The sequence below is a fragment of the Sorghum bicolor genome, chromosome 6 (genome assembly GCF_000003195.3).
Source record: "Sorghum bicolor cultivar BTx623 chromosome 6, Sorghum_bicolor_NCBIv3, whole genome shotgun sequence".
Taxonomy (NCBI): Eukaryota; Viridiplantae; Streptophyta; class Magnoliopsida; order Poales; family Poaceae; genus Sorghum; species Sorghum bicolor.
The window spans coordinates 7,365,441-7,384,849 of NC_012875.2; the positions used below are offsets into that span (position 1 = coordinate 7,365,441).

At 43.4% G+C, this 19,409-nt stretch overlaps 1 protein-coding gene across 1 annotated transcript; it reads left to right on the forward strand.

Annotated features, from left to right (window-relative positions):
• LOC8085757 (anti-sigma-I factor RsgI6) lies at window positions 1-4,074 on the forward strand. Its single transcript, XM_002446152.2, has 6 exons — window positions 1-294; window positions 427-461; window positions 549-699; window positions 1,949-2,124; window positions 2,547-2,648; window positions 2,771-4,074. The coding sequence occupies exons 1-6, from the start codon at window positions 186-188 to the stop codon at window positions 3,920-3,922; spliced, it is 1,725 nt and encodes a 574-aa protein (XP_002446197.1). The 5' UTR covers window positions 1-185; the 3' UTR covers window positions 3,923-4,074.

Consider the following 19,409-nt stretch of genomic DNA (forward strand, 5'->3'; position numbering starts at 1 on the left):
ACAAGCAACAGAGCCTGGAGTATATATAAATCTGCTGTAGTTCTGTGCATACACACACACACACACACAAAGGACAGAGCTAAGGATCGGAGGAATCACGCGCGGCAGGACCGCAGGAGCACGCACGTACTGTGCTGTGCGCTAGTGTTCTACAGCTCCCTAGCTCTTGCATTGTCGCTAGACTCATGGAGGCTGCAGCAGCGACGGCACTTGTTCCTCCTGCCCGTCGGCAGGTGCTCATCCTGGCCTTGCTTCTCCTCATGGCTGCATCCATGGCTCGACCAGCTTCTTCCGGTGAGTCCCCCGGCCGGGAAGAGATCGACTTAGCATGCATCTTATATACATGAGCTAGCTTAGCGAGAACTTACTTTTGGCTTTGGGCCCTAGCTGTTGGCTGACAATGGATTAATTAACTTTATGTTGCAGATGGAGTGCGATATGATTATAGAGCTTACACTGAGGTATGAATCCTCTCTCTCTCACACACAGTGTGCATGCTTTGTTGTTGCTGGCTTGCTGTGCTGAACATGATCTGCCTTCGTTTTCAGTGCAAACCTCACCCTGAGCCAGCTCTGTACAATGGCGGCGTCCTGCGCTGGGCGAGCAAGATAACAGACTTCAGAACAGAGGACGAAGGCAACTACTCCCCGGCATTTGTGCTCTACAACATGTCGGCCGCAACTGCATACAGCTTCTCTTGTAAGCACTTTCATCACCGCTTCTCATGCTCATGCATCTCTTCTATACTGTAGTTCGACTTTGACAGTGGATATGATTGTTACTTGTTCGGCCATCGGTGACTTTCTGAGCAATTTAATTAATCAGTATAGTGCCACATACGTGAGTTTAATTTCCTTTCCAAAGGGAGGGAAACACATAGTAGACTTTATATAGTGTGTACGACACTTGCTTCCCGTTGGATTAAAGAGTAGTACCGTGCAATTTTCAGTCAATTACCTGCGGTTAAGGAAGGTGTGGCATGACAAGTAGCCATGGCATCTTTTTCCTTTTTTTTGTAGCCTGCAAATTTGTTTAGAAAAAGGAATGAGAGAGAACGGATGGGGTAAGCTAGACAACTAGTTTGCAAGTATCACTTGCAACTACACACGAGCTCGCTCGTAGATCAAGTTTCCAGTGTAAAAGAGGGGGGAGGAGAGCTGGCGCACCGGCGCGCGCATGCGTGCATGTCCCGTCGGCCCGCCCAGTGGCAGTGGTGGTTCCGACTCACTTTCCGGGCCACCCCACCGGGGCATGTGATGCGAGATTCGCACGCGGACATGGGCAAAAACGTCCCGTGCCGTGCGTGTGCGTCCAAGGCGCAAGCGGCCTGGCCGCGTCAGGGAGATTTACCACCCGCCGTTGCACAACGCCGAAAGCGCGCGGTGCCAGAGGGTGCGGGGGCCCTTGCCATTGCCAGCAGCCAGCCCTAGGGGTCCGCCACCGCGAGAGACCATCCAATACCATTCGTTCCGTACCGGGGAACCATCTTGTACGCCCCCTCGATCTAATCATTTATAACAAGCAATACTACAGTCTCACATGTCAGCACACACTTAACATGCCACGTCATTGCGTGGGCACGGACCCAGATCCATTTGGATGACTAGTAATTAAAATCCAAACAAAGATTAAGGACCGAAAAGATGCGATTTATTTATGAGTACAGGGATCGGCAGTGACACTTACTGATAAATTTAAAGACCGATCATGGGCTTTACTCATCAAATAGTGACTTCTTTTTAGTTGTATTAAAACTAATTTATTGTATGAGAAAAATAATGTTAATAGGTAACAGATTCTACAGATAATCTTAAACGAACAAGCTTATAGACGGCACACAGGCCATGCACTTTACTAAAAAAAACTAAAAACAGTGACTTTTTTTGTATATCTATAAAAAAGTTAACTCGTATATAACCAAGGTTGGGTGTTTCACTGTTATATCCAGGTTGGGTGAAAATCGATGGACCAGATAGCGCACATGTGAAGGCAAAGATCCTGACCCTAGAAAACGCAGCATCACAATGCATTGGCACAGCTATCGTGCGAAACGACTGCTGGTCTTTTCTCAAAGGTGGTTTTATTCTCAACTCGCCGTCTCAAACCTCGGTCCTCTATTTCCAGGTGAGTTCTGATGACGTTGAACATTAGTTCCTTCAAAAAAATAAAAAAAACGACGTTGAACATTATACTTCTGGTAAGAAATACTTGACGTTCTGATAAAAAAATATAGTTACAGTTCGAAAACTTTCGTCAACAAGTTTTATAAGATGTGTCCTAAAATGCACTTTATTTTGCAGTCTCATATTTACTTTCTTCATCCTAAATTATAAGACATTATGGTATTTTTAAATTTATAATTTTATTATGTATTTAGACATAATATATAGCGCAAAACCATGTATATACAAAAAACAGAAAGTCTTATAATTTGGAACCGAGGAAATATTAGATGCTATAAGTTTATAACTATGTACTTTTGAATTTATAGAGGTGACTAATTCAGCAGTTTTAATTTGTTGTCATGCGTGTTTTAACTGCCACAGACTGCAAGCCCAAATGCTTCGACAATCTCAATCAGAAGCGCCTCCTTGCAACCCTTCTCACCTGATCAGTGGAATCAGCACAGGGAGGACCGCATCCAACTGGTAAAAATATATACTCGCTCGTAAATAAAGTAGCAGCAAATTACTCATCAATAATATATGGAGCTGGCTGCTGACGACGGCAATGCCATTGCCATCCATCGTCCATGCCGCGGGCCACCCAGATTCGGAAGCGGTTCGTGAACGTCCATGTCTCCGACGGCAACGGTAGCCGCGTGGTTGGCGCGAACGTGGCCGTGCATCAGATCACCAGAGACTTCCCCTTGGGCTCCGCCATCAGCAAGAGCATCATCGGGAACAAGCCGTACCAGGACTGGTTCAACGCGCGGTTCAACGCGGCGGTGTTCGAGAACGAGCTCAAGTGGTACGCGACGGAGCCGTCGCCGGGGAAGGAGGACTACGCGGCGGCGGACCAGCTGCTTCAGCTCGTGCAGTCCAACGACGTGATGGCGCGCGGGCACAACATCTTCTGGGAGGACCCCAAGTACACGCCGGCGTGGGTGAAGAACCTGACGGGTTCCCAGCTCAAGGCGGCGGTGGCCGGCCGCATCGAGAGCCTGCTGTCCCGGTACAAGGGCGACTTCGTGCACTGGGACGTGAGCAACGAGATGCTGCATTTCGACTTCTACGAGAACCGGCTGGGCGGCAACGCCACCGCCGATTTCTTCAGCACGGCCAAGCGCGCCGACCCGCTCGCCACGCTCTTCCTCAACGACTTCAACGTGGTGGAGGCCTGCGACGACCTCAGCTCCAGCGCCGACTCCTACGTCTCCAGGCTCCGCCAGCTCGCCGACGCCGGGGTCACCTTCGAGGGCATCGGGCTGGAGGGTCACTTCGGCAAGCCCAACATCCCCTACGTGCGCGCCGTGCTCGACAAGCTGGGCACGCTCCGGCTCCCCGTCTGGCTCACCGAGATCGACATCAGCGGCGCCTTCGATCAGAGGACGCAGGCGGCGTACCTGGAGGAGGTGCTCCGGGAAGGGTTCGCGCACCCGTCGGTGGACGGCATCATGCTGTGGACGGCCATGGGCGCCAACGCCAGCTGCTACCAGATGTGCCTGACGGACGCCAACTTCACCAACCTCCCCGCCGGAGACGTCGTCGACAGGCTGCTGGGGGAGTGGCAGACCAAGGAGGTGCTGGGCGCCACCAATGACCGCGGCTCCTTCAACTTCAGCGCCTTCCTCGGCGAGTACAGGCTCTCCGTCACCTACCTCAACCGCACTGCCGACGCCACATTCTCGCTGGCTCGCAGCGACGACACCAAGCACATCAACATCCGTCTGCCGGCTCCAGGATCACCTGCGGCAGCCTGATCATCATATCTCGTCGGAGGCCAGGCCCTACCGCGGCTCTCGAGTAGAAATGTAGTAGTAGAATTTATTTAAGAACCACTGTGTGGTGCCTCTGTGTTCGTTGGTGTCAGAAAAAAAATCGCATCCAAAATAAAAATAAAGTCCGTGGATTCATAGAATTGCGCGCGCAAGTATCTCCTGCCTTTTTTTCAAGATATCCGGCATCATTAACAGATAGAATCAGACCAGTTATTACAAAGTTTGTTCGTAGACCAGCACACAACCTAAAGAAAACTTGAAATTAAAACCGAAACGGCCGGAAGAATACAACTGAAAAGTGAGCTGACTAAGAAAAGGCTATAAATCTAGTTGACAGCAACCTATTGGAATCTAAGAACTGCAAAGCTGAACTAGCTCATTCCGTATAACTTCATATTATTGCAATTATGCCAACTGTCGAAGCCAATGACTTTCTCTGAAAAGTACCTAAAAAAAAGATTTTGATCTCCTTTTATCAAAATCACCTTGTTTCTCGTTATCTATATAGTCCAGCAAAGCGCCGCCGCTGATGTTAATAACAAAGCGTTTATGTTTTTATTACCCCTCTTCAACCACATATTAAATAGGTCATCTAAACTTAGAGGGTGAAATACCAAACAAAATATGTACCGCTTGCCATAATAATTTGACATAAAAACAGTCTAAAAAAAGATGTTGAATGGTTTTTGTATATTGACAGAAGCCACACTTTGTGTCACTGATCCAGTGTTGTCTAACAAGGTTGTCCTTAGTTAACATCATACCTTTTTTTATACCACAAAAAGATTTTTATTTTTGTAGAAACTTTAATTTGCTAAATATCTTGTGAGACTCTAATCCCATTGTTAATTAACGCAGCATACATAGCTCCGAGACAAAGATATCCCTCTCTTCATGTAAGTTCACGTCCTGTAAAGAATTCACAATTCTATGCCAATCCTTTTGATTTGCACCCACCAAATTTCAGCAAAAGAAATATTTAATAGAGATGAACTAAGTACTTCTGCCACATAGTCTTGTTTTCTTCGTACAATATTGAACAGCGCTGAGAATTTATCTTTTAGAGGTTTATTTCCGAACCAGGTGTCAGACCAAAATCAGGTTTGTGTTCCATCTTTCACCTTGAAAGAGCCAAACCCCATGAGATGTCTTTAACATTCATCAGACTTTTCCAGAAGTGTGAGTCTATAGGTCTTTTAACATAGCTCCCTAGGTCTTATCTTTTATGTATTTGTTCCGTAGTAGTTCCTGACACATACCCTCCTCATTCTGCAATTTGAATAACCAATTCCTCAATAGACATTTATTTTGAATGTCTAAATTTTGTATACCTAGTCCACCTTTGTTGGTGCAAAAGTGAATCTGCAAACACAAAGGGCTAATACCCGATTCAATCGTTAAGGCGTGCTAGCCGATTTGACCTTACAACCGACAAAGGTGATAACTCGAATACTTTGGTCCCGACAACAGCGATGCGCCCGGATGCCACGGCTAAGAGGTATTCACGCGGAACTCGAGAACTCGTCGAGTATGACTCGATGAATTCTTAAGAACTCGTAAATAAAAGAAAAGATACGAGTTGACGAAGTCGTCGAAAATATAGATGCAAAAGTAGATGTAAAAGTTGTGTATAATATTGAGGATTATTCCTGTTGACACCATTTTCAGACACGTGTCTTTGGATACACACTTGGAGTTAATAGATCGGCAGATAGGGCGATGGTGACCAGTCTACAAGGGAGTTACCGATGGGGGTTGGTGCCGATGGGAGAACGATGGAATATGACTAAGTCCAGGAAGTAGTAACGGGATCGTGCCGATGACTAGCATTGATGGTTGCCGATGACGGTGAAAGGCGGTCTGCCGATCGGTTGTGGAGGATAGTTTAATATTTTCCTTAGTTATTAGAGTTTGTTTTGTATACGAATTTCGTTTGTTTTGGAATTCGAGTTCTAGTCGTGTCTGGTTGTAACTCATTGGATAGGGTATAAATGTAGACCCTAGGGTAATGTAATGAGACATCTATCAATCAATCAAACACAAGTTTTTACTCACATTCTAGCATCTACTTTTCGACGACTTCGTCATATTTTCCTTTTACTACGAGTTCTTAAGAATTCATCGAGTCAAACTCGGCGTGTTCTCAAGTTCTGCGTGAGCACCTCTTGGCTGTGACATCCGGACGCATCGCTGTTGTCGGGACCAAAGTGTTCGAGTTACCACCTTTGTCGATTGTAAGGTCAAATCGGCTGGCACACCTTAACGTTTGAATCGAGTATTAGCCCTTTGTGTTTGCAGATCAGCTTCAGTATCAACACATCTTTTGGCACGCCCGGTGGGACAGAGATTCAAGATCAAGAACAACATATCGAACACTGATTTCGACTTGGAGAACGTTATCCCCGTGACAGAAGCCAATCTCAGGGATGAGCAGAAGTAAGCTATGGCAAAAGCCATGGAGGACTACAAGCAGCTATGCTTGAAATCCTTCAGTATCAACAGGAGTGGCGAGGTGATCCAGAAGGAAGCATTGCCGATGCCTCGGCAAATTACTTTTGAAGCCAATCCTGGTAAACTTCAAGACATGGTTGACAGTGCTATTAACCGTGCCTTGATCAATCAAGCTAGTGTGCTGTCCAACACGGTTTTCAATGATGTGGCTAGAACTTTTAAAGAAGGACAAGTACCACCAACTTATGTGGGTCCTGCCTATCATCAGCCAGGGTCATCATTGGTCACGGCTCCATCGGCTACTACAGCCGTTGCGGGTACAGAAGCTACTTCTCCTCCAAGCACATTAGGGATCACTAATGCGCAGTCTACACCAATGACAACCAATCCATCAACATCCGACGGGCAAATCAAACTTGCCACAGATCTATTGGCATCGGCGATGTCAGGGACTGTTCCTCCCAACTGGTGGGGTTATGGTATGCCCCCAGAACTTATGGCAAAAAGTCCTAGGACATCTCAAGTGGCTGACGTGACAGACAAGGCTCCTATGGCATCGGCACCTCCAAATCCGCCGATGAATCAAAATCCCCAGTACTCTACAACTACTACTGCAAGACCTTACACTGGGAATTCTCAAGCTCCAACGTTCCAGATGCCTAATGCATCGGCAGATCCAATGCCGACGCAGCAGAGGTTTATGACACAGCCAGGGTATGTCAATTCAATGATGATGCCAAATTACCAGTCATCGGCAGGGCCTATGCCGATGAATTCTAACAGTGGATGGATAGGGCAGTTAGTCTTTCCATAGATGCCTCAGCAGAATCATCAGGCTGTAGGGTTTCAACAAGGACAAATCCATCCTGGGTTTTAGAATCAAGGGTTGGTGAACCAGCCGATAAATCTTGGTCAGCAAATTGGTGGTCAGATGGTTAACCCAATATTCCATGCAGATCGTGCACCTTAGAGACACATGGAAGCTTATCAGCAGGTGCGAGATCCACATCCACCTCATCGGCAAGATGCTGATGCATATTGGGCCGATAAGATAGCTGAAGTAATAAGAGACCAATTTGGGATAAAACCTAAAGTCAACACTTACTCTTATCGGACACCGTATCCTCCTGCATATGACTTAATTCCACTTCCAAATCGGTACAAGGTACCAGATTTCACTAAGTTTTCTGGACAGGATGATACATCAACTATGGAGCATGTTAATAGGTTCATCATCCAATGTGGAGAAGCTGCTAACAGAGATGAGTTAAGGGTTCGCTTATTCTCATCATCTTTGTCTGGATCGGCTTTACTTGGTTTATTTCGTTACCTCCCAACTCAGTGATCACTTGGGCCGATCTAGAAAAACAATTCCACAAATAGTTCTTTTCTGGAGTTCATGAGAAGAAGATCACCGATTTAGTTAGGCTGAAACAACGCAATGATGAATCGGTTGAGTGTTTTGTCCAGAGGTTTTGAGAGGTCAAAAATAAGTGCTATAGTCTGGTTCTAGATGATCGGCAGCTAGCCGATTTGGCTTTCCAAGGATTGTTGCCTCATATCAGAGACAGGTATGCTTCTCAAGAGTTCGAGAGTCTAAGTCATTTGGTGCAGAGGATTTCTGACCAAGATATCAAACCTTTTGAGCCTAAGAGAGCATGGAATAAAAAAGTGTCATTTGTCGATGAGGCAGCAAGCTCAGACTCTGATGAAGAACCAGTCATCGGCTTGGCAGAGTGGGTAAAAAATAAGAAGCCGATGTCTTGCCCTTTTGGGCATAAAGAGCTAGAGAAATTTGCATTTGATATCACCAAAGCCGATAGGATATTTGACTTTCTACTTCAGGAAGGGCAAATCAAGTTGTCGCCCAATCATGTGATTCTATCGGCTGAGGAATTAAAGAAGATGAAATATTACAAATGGCACAATGCAACGTCTCACAGCACAAATGAGTGCAACATTTTCAGGCAACAGCTGCAATCGGCTATAGAATCTGGGAGAATCAAGTTTGATAATTCTAAAGCTCAGAAGCCGATGAAGATCGATCAACATCCTTTCCCAACAAATATGTTGGATGCTAAGGGAAAAACCAAGGTCTTGACGTCAGAGGAAGCTGAGAGAAACGCATCGGTAGATCCTCAACATCAAATTACTACCGATGACGCCAAAGGCAAGGGTTTGGTTCAGGAAGGAACTAGCTCAAGAAGGCCTCCCCGATCTGGTATTGTAATTACTCATAGAAGGCATCGGGAGACCTGGCAGCATCGTGAAGATCGGTATCAGCGCCAACAAGAGGATTATCGTCGGAAAGAAGAAAGACATCGACAGGAGTGGAATCGGCATAAAGATCATTGGAATTGCTCGTTCTTTATCTACTATTGGGAACAAAACATCAAATTGCCCACTATTAGGGACTGCCCTGAGTGCAATGGTTATGATCGTTATGATAGACCTAATCGGCAGTATCAAAACAATGATCGGCGATTTAATGGGCCGATTAGGGGGAGAGCTTCAGTTCATGATCGGCTGGGGGGCAGGCTCAGTGTGCATGACAGACTTGGTGACCGTGTTGGGTACTTTCCTAGGAACCAAGAAGAACTTGAAGAAATGGCGGATGCACGAGTTCCCGATGAGTTCATATTTTGTAGGGATGCTAATACTTATCGAGTGGAGTCAAGGGAAAATCGTCGTCCATCAGTAAGGCAGCCGCAACTTCCTCCATGGTGTCGAGAGGGGTTGACTAGAATGCAGAAAAGAAGGTTGCAGCGTGAAAGACGAGAAGATTTGAGCAAAGGAGAGAATTCTGGCAAATCTGGAGATCAGCAGTAGCCGGATCCTAAAGGAAAAGGGCCATCGGCAGATGTTAACATGGTATTTGTGTTGCCAATGGAGTTCCTTGCGCCGTCCAGTGATGATGAGGAGTTGGATTTTTCTGACCAAATAGCTCAGTTGGCTCTGGATCCGACGACGGCTATCTTTGAAAAGCCTGCCGATAATGAAAGGCAGCATCTTAAAGCTCTGTTCGTCAAAGGAAGGGTTGATGGGCAGCCGATGACCAAGATATTAGTTGATGGTGGGGCTGCTATCAATATTATGCCATATGCAGTTTATCGGATCAAGACTTGACCAAGACCGATATAATGTTGAAAGATTTTGAGGGGAATGTGTCTCCAGTCAAGGGAGCCATATGTGTCGAGTTGACCATCGGCAGCAAAACCTTGCCGACAACTTTCTTTGTCATCAGTGGAAAGGGTGCTTACAATCTATGTTGGGAAGAGATTGGATTCATGCCAATTGTTGCATCCCATCTACAATGCACCAATGCTTGGTTCAGTGGGTAGGTAACAAGATCGAAATTTTCCTAGGAGATTCTTCGTATGTCATCGCATCGGCAGAGGCAGATACTTATGAAAGGACTAGGTGCATCTCAGGGGAGATTTGGGAGAAAGACTTCCTTAAGGATGTCGATTATGAGATTCCACCGATCCAAGCAGTCGGTTCTGATGAGGAGATTTAATGGACAGGTTCGCCGATGATGGAAAATTAGGCCAAGGGTTTACATCGGCCGATGATTTAGTAAAAGTAGATATAGGTAATGGTGATAGGCCAAGGCCTACTTTCATTAGTGCTAAGTTAGATTCTGAGTGTAAGCAGCAATTACAGTTTGTTAAAGGAATATAAAGATTGCTTTGCTTGGGATTATACCGAGATGCCTGGTTTAGACCGATCTATTGTTGAACATCGGTTACCTATCAAGTCTGGATTTCGGCCACATGAGCAGCCAGCTCGCCGATGTAATTCTAATATTCTTCCTAATATTAAGGCCGAAATCACTAAGCTCATCGAAGCTAAATTTATTCGACAATGTCGGTATGCCGAGTGGATTTCCAATGTTGTTCCAGTTTACAAGAAAAACGGGAAGCTTCGAGTCTGCATTGATTTCAGAAATCTTAACAAGGCTGCGCCGATGGATGGTTATCCAATGCTAGTTGCCGATTTGCTAGTTGACGCTGTGGCTGGACATCGGATTATCAGTTTTATGGATGGCAATGCAGGATATAATTAGATATTCATGGCTGAAGAAGATATCCTGAAGACTGCATTTAGGTGTCCTGGTCATGTTGGGTTGTTTGAATGGATAGTCATGACCTTTGGCCTAAAAAATGCTGGTGCTACTTATCAGAGGGCTATGAATTTTATCTTTCATGAGTTCATCGGTAAGCTGGTAGAAATCTACATTGATGATGTGGTGGTTAAGTCTGGGGATTTCACAAAGCATCTTGCCGATCTGCGAAAAGTGTTGGAATGCACAAGGAAACATGGTTTAAAGATGAATCCTTGTGCAGTTGGTGTATCGGTAGGGCAATTTCTTGGTTTCATGGTGCATCAGAGAGGAATTAAAATTAGCAGAAGATCTATCGATGCCATCAACAAAATAGTTGCTCCTACCAACAAAACTGAGCTCCAATCTCTGATCGGCAAAATAAATTTTATCAGGCGATTTATTTCCAATTTGTCTGGTAAAATTCGTGCTTTCAGTCCTTTACTTAAATTGAAAGCCGATCAAGAATTTGTGTGGGGAAAAGAGCAACAATCAGCTTTGGATGAAATCAAGAATTATCTAACGAGTCCTCCGGTACTGATTTCACCTCAGCAAGGAAGGCCTTTCAGATTGTACTTGTCTACCGATGGAGTGGTCATCGGTTCGACTCTGATTCAAGAATTTGAAGGGAAGGAGCGTGTGATTTATTATTTAAGTAGAAGGCTGATTGATGCTGAGACCAGGTATTCGACAATTGAAAAATTATGTTTATGCTTATACTTTTCATGCATTAAGTTGAGACACTATTTGCTATCGGCCGAATGCACTGTTATATGCAAAGATGATGTAGTCCGGTACATGCTATCTATGCCGATTATGAGTGGAAGGATCGGTAAATGGATTTTGGCGCTGTCGGAATTCGATCTACGATACGAATTGACTAAGGCGGTTAAAGGGCAGGTCATGGCCGATTTGGTGACTCAACATTGTGGTGTAGTGGAAGCTTTGGAAATTGTTCCTTGGACACTCTTCTTCGATGGGTCTACGTGTGACCGGGGGGTAGGAATCAGCATCGTACTAATTTCCCCTCGGGAAAGAAGTATGAGTTCTCTTTGCCGATTGTCGCCATGTCAACGAATAATCAAGCTGAATATCAAGCCTTGATTAGAGGGTTGGAATTGTTAAAAGAGGTGCGTGCTGATGCTGTTGAAATCTTCAGGGATTCTATGCTGGTTATAAATCAGTTGGTTGGAAGTTATGAATGCCGGAGTGAGGTCCTGATAACCTATTATGAAAAGAGTATGCAGCTATTAAAAGAATTCAAGGATTTCCTATTAGAGCACGTTCCTCGGTTACATAATGAGGAGACTAATCGGTTGGCTCAGCATGCCTCGGGATATCAACCCATATTGAATGCGTTATCGGCAATCAGTGCCGATGATTGGAGAAAGGAGATCATTGATTATTTAAAAGATCCGTCTAAATGGGTTGATAGGCGTATCAGGTTTCAAGCCACCAAGTACGTGCTCCTTGGAGATGAACTATATTGTCGAACAATAGATGGAGTTCTTCTTAAGTGCTTAGGTGATGATGAAGCTAAGAGTCTGATGGGTGAAATCCATGAGGGAGTATGTGGAGCGCATCAGTCAGCTTTTAAGATGAAATGGATGATTAGGAGAAACGAGTATTATTGGCTGACCATACTCGAGGATGGCTTTAAGTATTTCAAAGGGTGTCAAGGATGTCAGAAGTTTGGTAATATTCAAAGGGCGCCTGCATCGGTCATGAACCCTATTATTAAACCTTGGCCATTTCGGGGATGAGCTATTGATTTAATCGGCCAGATTTACCCACCATCAAGCAAAGGGCATAAGTTCATCTTAGTTGCCACTGATTATTTCACTAAGTGGGTTGAAGCTATTCCTTTGAAGAAAGTAACGTCGGCCAATATGATTGACTTTGTGAAAGAGCATATTATTTACCGATTTGGTATTCCTCAGACAATTACTACCGATCAGGGTACCATGTTTACATCAGGGGAGTTTGATGAATTTGCAATCGGTATGGGAATTAAACTCTTGAATTCTTTCCCTTATTATGCTCAAGCCAATGGGCAGGCCGAGGCGTCTAACAAAGGGATTATTAAGCTCATCAAACAAAAGATTGAAGAAAATCCTAGGAGGTGGCATACATTATTGGGTGAAGCTTTATGGTCATATCGGATGACATGTCATGGGTCGACTAAAGTTTCACCTTATCAGTTTGTGTTTGGGCACGATGCAGTATTACCATGGGAAATTAAGACTGGGTCTAGGCGACTATCTTTCCAAGATCAGTTGGCTGCCGATGACTATGCTACTTTGATGAAAGATGAGTTAGATGATTTAGCAGGGCATCGGCTTAAAGCTTTGATAAGTATAGAAGAAAATAAAAAGAGAATTGCTAAGTGGTATGATAAAAAGGTAAAAGCTAAGGAGTTTGCCGATGGAGATTTGGTCTAGAAATTGATCTTGCCAGTTGGGACTAAAAGTTCAAAATTTAGGAAGTGGTCTCCTAATTGGGAAGGTCCTTATCGGATAAATCGGTCTGCTCCCGGTAATGCTTATATTTTGGAAACTCTCGAAGGAGTTGAATTTCCTAGAGCATTAAATGGAAAATATTTAAAGAAGTATTGCCCAAGTATATGGGTCGATGCATGAAAGTTTAAGTGCCGATAACACTCCTATCGGCTGGATTAAAATGTATCTAGGACTGAGTATGAAGTTTTGAAAGGATGCCAATAACAGTCCTATCGGCTAGATTAAAATAGTCAGCAACTTCTAAAGGTAGAACAAAACATGCCGCCGATGAGGAGCTCATACATTTAGCAGGGCTTGGATAGCCGATATAGCGCACAGATGAATTTGATTAGCTTCTTCTATCTCTTTGATATCCTCATCGACAGAGCCCTCCACTGGCTTCAGCTTCTTCTTCATCTGCAGTGCCTTGCGGGCTTGAATGTTTCGCTCTTGTTCAAGGGTCTTGATCGTTTCGGGCAATTGATTTTCTTCCTGCTGAGCTTGAAGAAGAGCCTCTTCTACTTGCTTAAGCTCTGCCAACAGGGCTTCCCTTTTTGCTGATAGGTCAGAGATCTTTTGTCTCAGCGTCTCTCCTGAGGATTTTAGAATACCGATGCTCTTGTGTTTCTCATCGGCAAGGTATTTCATTTTCATTACCTCCTCTGAGAGCTGGGCATGAGTGGCTCTATCGACAAGACGTTGGGTAGCCTTTTGATACTGGAGCTGGCGGCTCTCCAAGTGCGCAGCCTGAAAAAGGATCTCTTCGGCATCGGCAGAGATTTGGCCTCTGAGAGCTTTAAACAGAACCTTGGCTGGATCGAAATCATCGACCAGTTGAGCAGTGTCCTGATGAAGCAGGGCCAGCAGATCTTCCAGCTTTGCTCTGATTTCTGCCGATGAAATCCCTACTGCTTGAGAGGAGCTGGCTTCCTCACATTCATCGTGAGAAATTTTGATAGCAAAGGAAAACAAACTGTCCGGAGAATCTTGTTCCTAGAGAAAAGCAAGATAGGTTATTTGATGATCAAGTATTCGTGATATAAAGGATAGGAATCAAATGACTTACTTGTTTCAGAGCTATTTCTCGCCTCTGACTAGTTGAGGCTGATGGTACCACAGGTTGATCGGCTGGAGTTGCCGATGGAACAATGTCAGCTGAAAAGAATATAATAACAATCGTTATAAATTGAAAAAATAGGTCCATCGATAATGATTTTTATGGGCAGTGCTTTACTTTAAGGGGGTGCAGTGCTCATCTGGATTGAGGAGACTACCGATGCTATGATTGAGCCCACTGGATCGGCAGTCTGCTGACGCACATCGGCTGATGTCTCTTCTGGCTGAGGTGCTTCTTGCGGCTGAGGTGGAGATGGTGCTTGCTGTGTTTGAACTTCTGGTGAAGAAGGGGACGATTCCACATGAATCGGTGACCCTGGAGGAGGGGGAGGAGGGGCTGCTGTCTTCTGGCGCTTCGCTTGTGACTTGGTACTCTTGGGGCCTTTTCTCTTAACTTGGCTGGACTGGGGGGCATCGACACTTGTCCTGGTCCTTGCCGATTTGCCAGTTTGCTGATATAACAACAAAAGTTACATAAGCACAATTGTGACAGAGTATTGATGGAATTTTGATTGAGACAGTAAAGGTTACCGATGAGGTTCCCATAGCAGCCGATGTATCCCGAAAAGGTCATGTGAGTATAGAATGGAATCGGTGTAAATTGAAGAAATCAGGGATTTACCTTGAAAGCTTGTGCCAGAGTAGTAGCAGCCACAGATGGGGATGTCTTTGCTCGTCTGGTGGTGATCTTCTTGAAACGCACGTTCCTATGCATCAGAGCTGCCAGGGTTGGTGCATTGTTACCGATAAGAGAGATCGGGCCTGATGGGAGGAGTTTGATCGGCTTTTCGCTCCTGCTGACTATCGGTGGTGTATCATCAACCTGTTTAAAAAGAGAAAAAGTGAGTTCCTGATAGGAATAAAAGTAATAAAAGGATTGGAGCATCGGTTAAAAACTTACAGTGTTCTCGAGGATTTTGTACTTGGGGTCGATCATACCGCGGTATGTGAGGGCCGATCTGCAGAACAGGTGATCTTTCCATTCCTCCCACCACGTTTTGTATGCCTGGGTAATGAAGAGAGCTGGGATCCAAGCCGATAGATCAACGTCTGTATCGGCATTTGGTGGAAGTTTAGCTATTCTGATCCACTCAAGACCGCTCGTTATGGTCTCCCTTGGTTTCACCACATCGGCGTAGCAAAGTGCAATCAGCAGTTGTCCAAAGGCTAGTTGGCGAGCTAAGGCCGATGGGTGTTGGGTATTCTTAACATCATTACCAAAAGTAGACTTAGTTTTCTAATTCTAGTAACGGTGCCAAAAATGCCAAACCTATCCCTCATACCACTTAAGCCAAGTTGTCATCCCTAGCATGACATGAGAGACGCGATACTGAAATATGCAATTGTTCTTCTAAATAAATAATGAATGAGATCTGCAAGCGCACAGATTAATACCAATGTAGCATTTTAACCGGGAAGTATTCCAGGTATCGTTATTTATATTTTTACCACTGGGAAGGGATTAGTAACCATCAATGTTGATTATAGAATGGAATATGAGATTGACTATCTATCATTGCATGTATAATTGAGAACATTAATTCTTTCATACAGGAATAAGTGTCACATAAAAGATATATAAAGTAATGAATAGTGACAAAGATAATTAATCTGATCAGCATAACTTAGCCACATAATAAATATGATAAGCACCTCAATTAGATATTCTAGAAAGTCATTAGCATGGTATTAGAACGAACTACAAGAATATTTCCTAAGTTATTCTCAACTATATAGTCTAGCATTATCATAGTTAGTGCAAGTAAAGTTAGCAATCATTGTGAGACAAGACTACGCCCATGCATAGTGATATTAGCAAGGTAAATGAAAAACATAGCAATCACTCCCCTGTAATAATGTTGCTCTGCCAGCCCAATACACGAGAGGGGGACTATATAAGAATCAATGAAGCTGTCACTATCACGAACCACCCCACGATCTGGCATATTGGGTACAATCGCAGATAAATACGGTATAAGCACCACGCCTACACAATATCTATCATTTACCTATGGATCCGATGGATAAACGCTATACGATCCTAAGCATGTATATAGATCCAATCTAACTAAGCCAAGTACATAACTATGATAAACTAAGAACAATATAATCTTGAATATAAGCAAGTAGAGCAAAGTCATAAGCAATATATTGAAGTAGAACAAAGTCATATTCATAATATTGAAGAACAAAGATAATTAGAAAGTAATTAGAAGCATAATTAGAGAATTACCAAAAATCCTCCTGACAGATCCGGAAACCAATCGAAGATTGACTCCTTCTAGTTCTAATCTTATGTAGCTATGCTAATCTAGATATCTAATTGATGTGGTGGCTCTAATCTTGATCAGAGGCTTCTTCTCCCTTGAGGAACAATGAATTAGGGTTGAGAGGCTCTCTCTCCTCCAGGGGCCAGGGGGTCTGGTTTTATAGTCCCTTCAAGTGAATATGGGCCGTTGGATCAAACCGACATTGATTGAACGGTTATCCTTGATCCTTTAGGTCGGTGGAGATTGATCCCGAAAGAGTGTCCTGATTGGACTCCAACAGGGGGCGGGCGCCCAGTGCCTGGCCCCGTTCGGCCTCCGCTTCCTTCCCGTGGCTTCTGGAGTCTTCTAGATGTAAGATAATTGCGCGGCACGTTAATATCTCTATGTAATCCCGACGTGTGGGCCTTTCTTCCTTATTTCCTGATAACCCCCTGCAGAAATAGACAAACACCAAAACTCGTGGAAATCTGTCAGATAAAACCCTAAGTCTAGATGTTGATTTCATTTGGATCCTTTTCTTTGTTTATTTGTTAATTAAATTTGATACTTAGGGACCGTCAACAAACTCCCCCAAGCTTACCTCTTGCTCATCCCTGAGCAAGGATAATCTCAGTGATGGATTAGAAGTTGTTGTAATGCCTTTAAAAATTGACGGTACACACGCTTTTAAATGAAGTCTCATCTATGAGTTAGAGTAAACTGTCAAGACCTAAAACTTACTTACTCTACCTTTCACCATGGGACTTGTAACCGTCACTTCTGTCTTGAGTAGTTAAAAGATAGAACGGTCTAATAGAGTGCCATGTCTCTTATTCTTGATCAGCTATAGCTCTGAAGTTTTTGCAGATTTTCAAATAAAACTCAGAGATTCCTTGTATGACTCTCTCAGATCTCTCTTTTGTGGTATTTCTGGATCCTTACCAAGGCAGTGATGGTATATGCCTTCTCTCAAAATATGTAGTATTTGTGGTATAGTGACATTGCCTTCTCTCTCATCCTACTCGAATAAGGCTTTTGATATCTGGAGCTCATAGGTGGGAGATAAAGTATACATACTTACAAGACATTTATTGTATAGTCAAACCATGGATCCAAAGAAACAAATCAATAAGTCAAATCAAGATGTGCATGTGTGGCGAATGAATGGTGTATGGTGATGATGATGATAACAATGGTGAAAGTCTAATTCTACTTTTGCTCTTTTGAGAGGATACATACCTTCCTTGCTTTTTGAAATTTTGTGAGGAGAATGAGATGCTCTTCTTTTTTTTCTTTTTCTTTCCTCTCAGGTGGGTATCTTGTACCCCTAATTCTACTGTCGGACACTTATCCATTTTTACCTCTCGTCTCACCCTTTTTTTTCTTTCGAGGTTCCGGGCACTTGCCCCTTTTTATTTCCTCGTTTTTTCTCTCTTTGTTTTTTTAGAGCACTCATCTCATGAGATAATATAGCAAGTGGTAGTAACCAAGATAACTTGAGCATTTATTTGACAAGGGAAAAATAGAATTGTTTTTGGCTATTCTCTCACGGATTAGGAGTAGAATATTTTTGTGTGGTTCTGGAGATGGAAATGGGTGGATATATGTGGATGGTACTTCCGGAGTAGAAGCAGCATATGTGAGTGAACGTGAAAGGAAATCTTGATTTAACCACATGACAAGCTCCTAAGGGTCTATACAGCTTGACCACACTCAATGCTCATAAGCAGTAAAAAGTAAATGTGTGGCTCAAAGTCTAGCAAGCATGTATATATGGCTGTGGTTGGAATTTAAACTCTCATCATACAGGAACTCATCATGTGTTATTTTAAAGATTTTAAAAGATAAAATTCTCCAGAATTCTAGCATCTCTAGGAACAGATAAACAGCAGCTCAACCTTCCCATATCGTATCCATTAACAACTTAGACTTCAGATCAAGTTTTCTTCCCACAAGTTTAGGTTTAGAGGAAGCTTTAAATTATAACAGTTATGTCTAAACTTGAGAGAGAACTTCAAATTTAAATAATTAGGCTGAGCAACAATTCATCATATCCATGCTAGAGTTTTATTATTTAGATTCAGATTAGCATAGCCACATTATTTATTTATTAAACACACTAAATATAAGCACAAAAATCTTTATTTGGTTTTCCATAGTTATGTATATTTATATTTTAATATAGTATAAGTATAAAGATAGATAAAAATACTTATCGGGATAAATGGGGGTGCTCTCCCCCAAGCTGAATTTTGACGTAATTTCTCTTGATGTAGCTAGCAGGTGGCAGAGGTGTATTTGAAAGTCAGCAGTATTCTGACAGCGATTAGAATGTCCTCCGTCTGCTAGTCTTCCTGATTCTTGATTTCTGTGGAGCTCAAATAGACAACAAAGCTTTGTGGAACTGATTAGGTGTTATCATAAATATCTAGCCTTTATCATGTTGAGTCTCCTCAATATTACTCTCTATTTTTATATTTTCGTTTTATAAAGCAAAAAAGAAATATTTATTTTATTTTTATGCCACCACAGTGAATGTACTTATGGGTTTCATGCCACTCATATACTCACATGGGGCTTACTGTTTTTAATATATTTTTTTAGGATAGTATGAACATAATTCACTAAGTAAACTATTTCAAAATAATTGAAAGCGAAAAGGATAACTACCAAGTTTACCTCTTGGCAAGGCGTTCGGTGTTTTTATGTCCTCTGAACGGTACTCTCCGTTTTCTTCAATTGTCCTGGGATTCGTTGGGTGGCGGAGTCGGTACTTCCGGCGGTGCCTCCTCTTCGTGTATGGTTATCTTCTCTCTCCACACCTGACTCGGTGCTATGGTCTCCTCAGGATAATTCTGTTTAAACTGTATGCTTCTAACCTTACTACTTCTTCTTCATAGTCTGCCCATCCGTCCTTGATGATTTCCCTCTTCTGGTTGCGGTTGCGTCGTTTTCTTCTTGTCCTGACCTGCTTAGAGTCTTCAACGATATAGTTAGGGTCAGTAAAATAGCGGTGTACCTTCTCTGAGAGGAAGTGCATATAGACTTCTCCA

What these genes read in the sequence shown, in the direction of transcription:
- LOC8085757 (XM_002446152.2), top strand. Translation starts at nt 186, where the DNA reads ATGGAGGCTGCAGCAGCGACGGCACTTGTTCCTCCTGCCCGTCGGCAG. An exon ending in GGCTCGACCAGCTTCTTCCG is followed by an intron (nt 295 to 426) that starts GTGAGTCCCCCG and finishes TTTATGTTGCAG; the next exon opens with ATGGAGTGCGATATGATTAT. An exon ending in GGGAGGACCGCATCCAACTG is followed by an intron (nt 2,649 to 2,770) that starts GTAAAAATATAT and finishes CGGGCCACCCAG; the next exon opens with ATTCGGAAGCGGTTCGTGAA.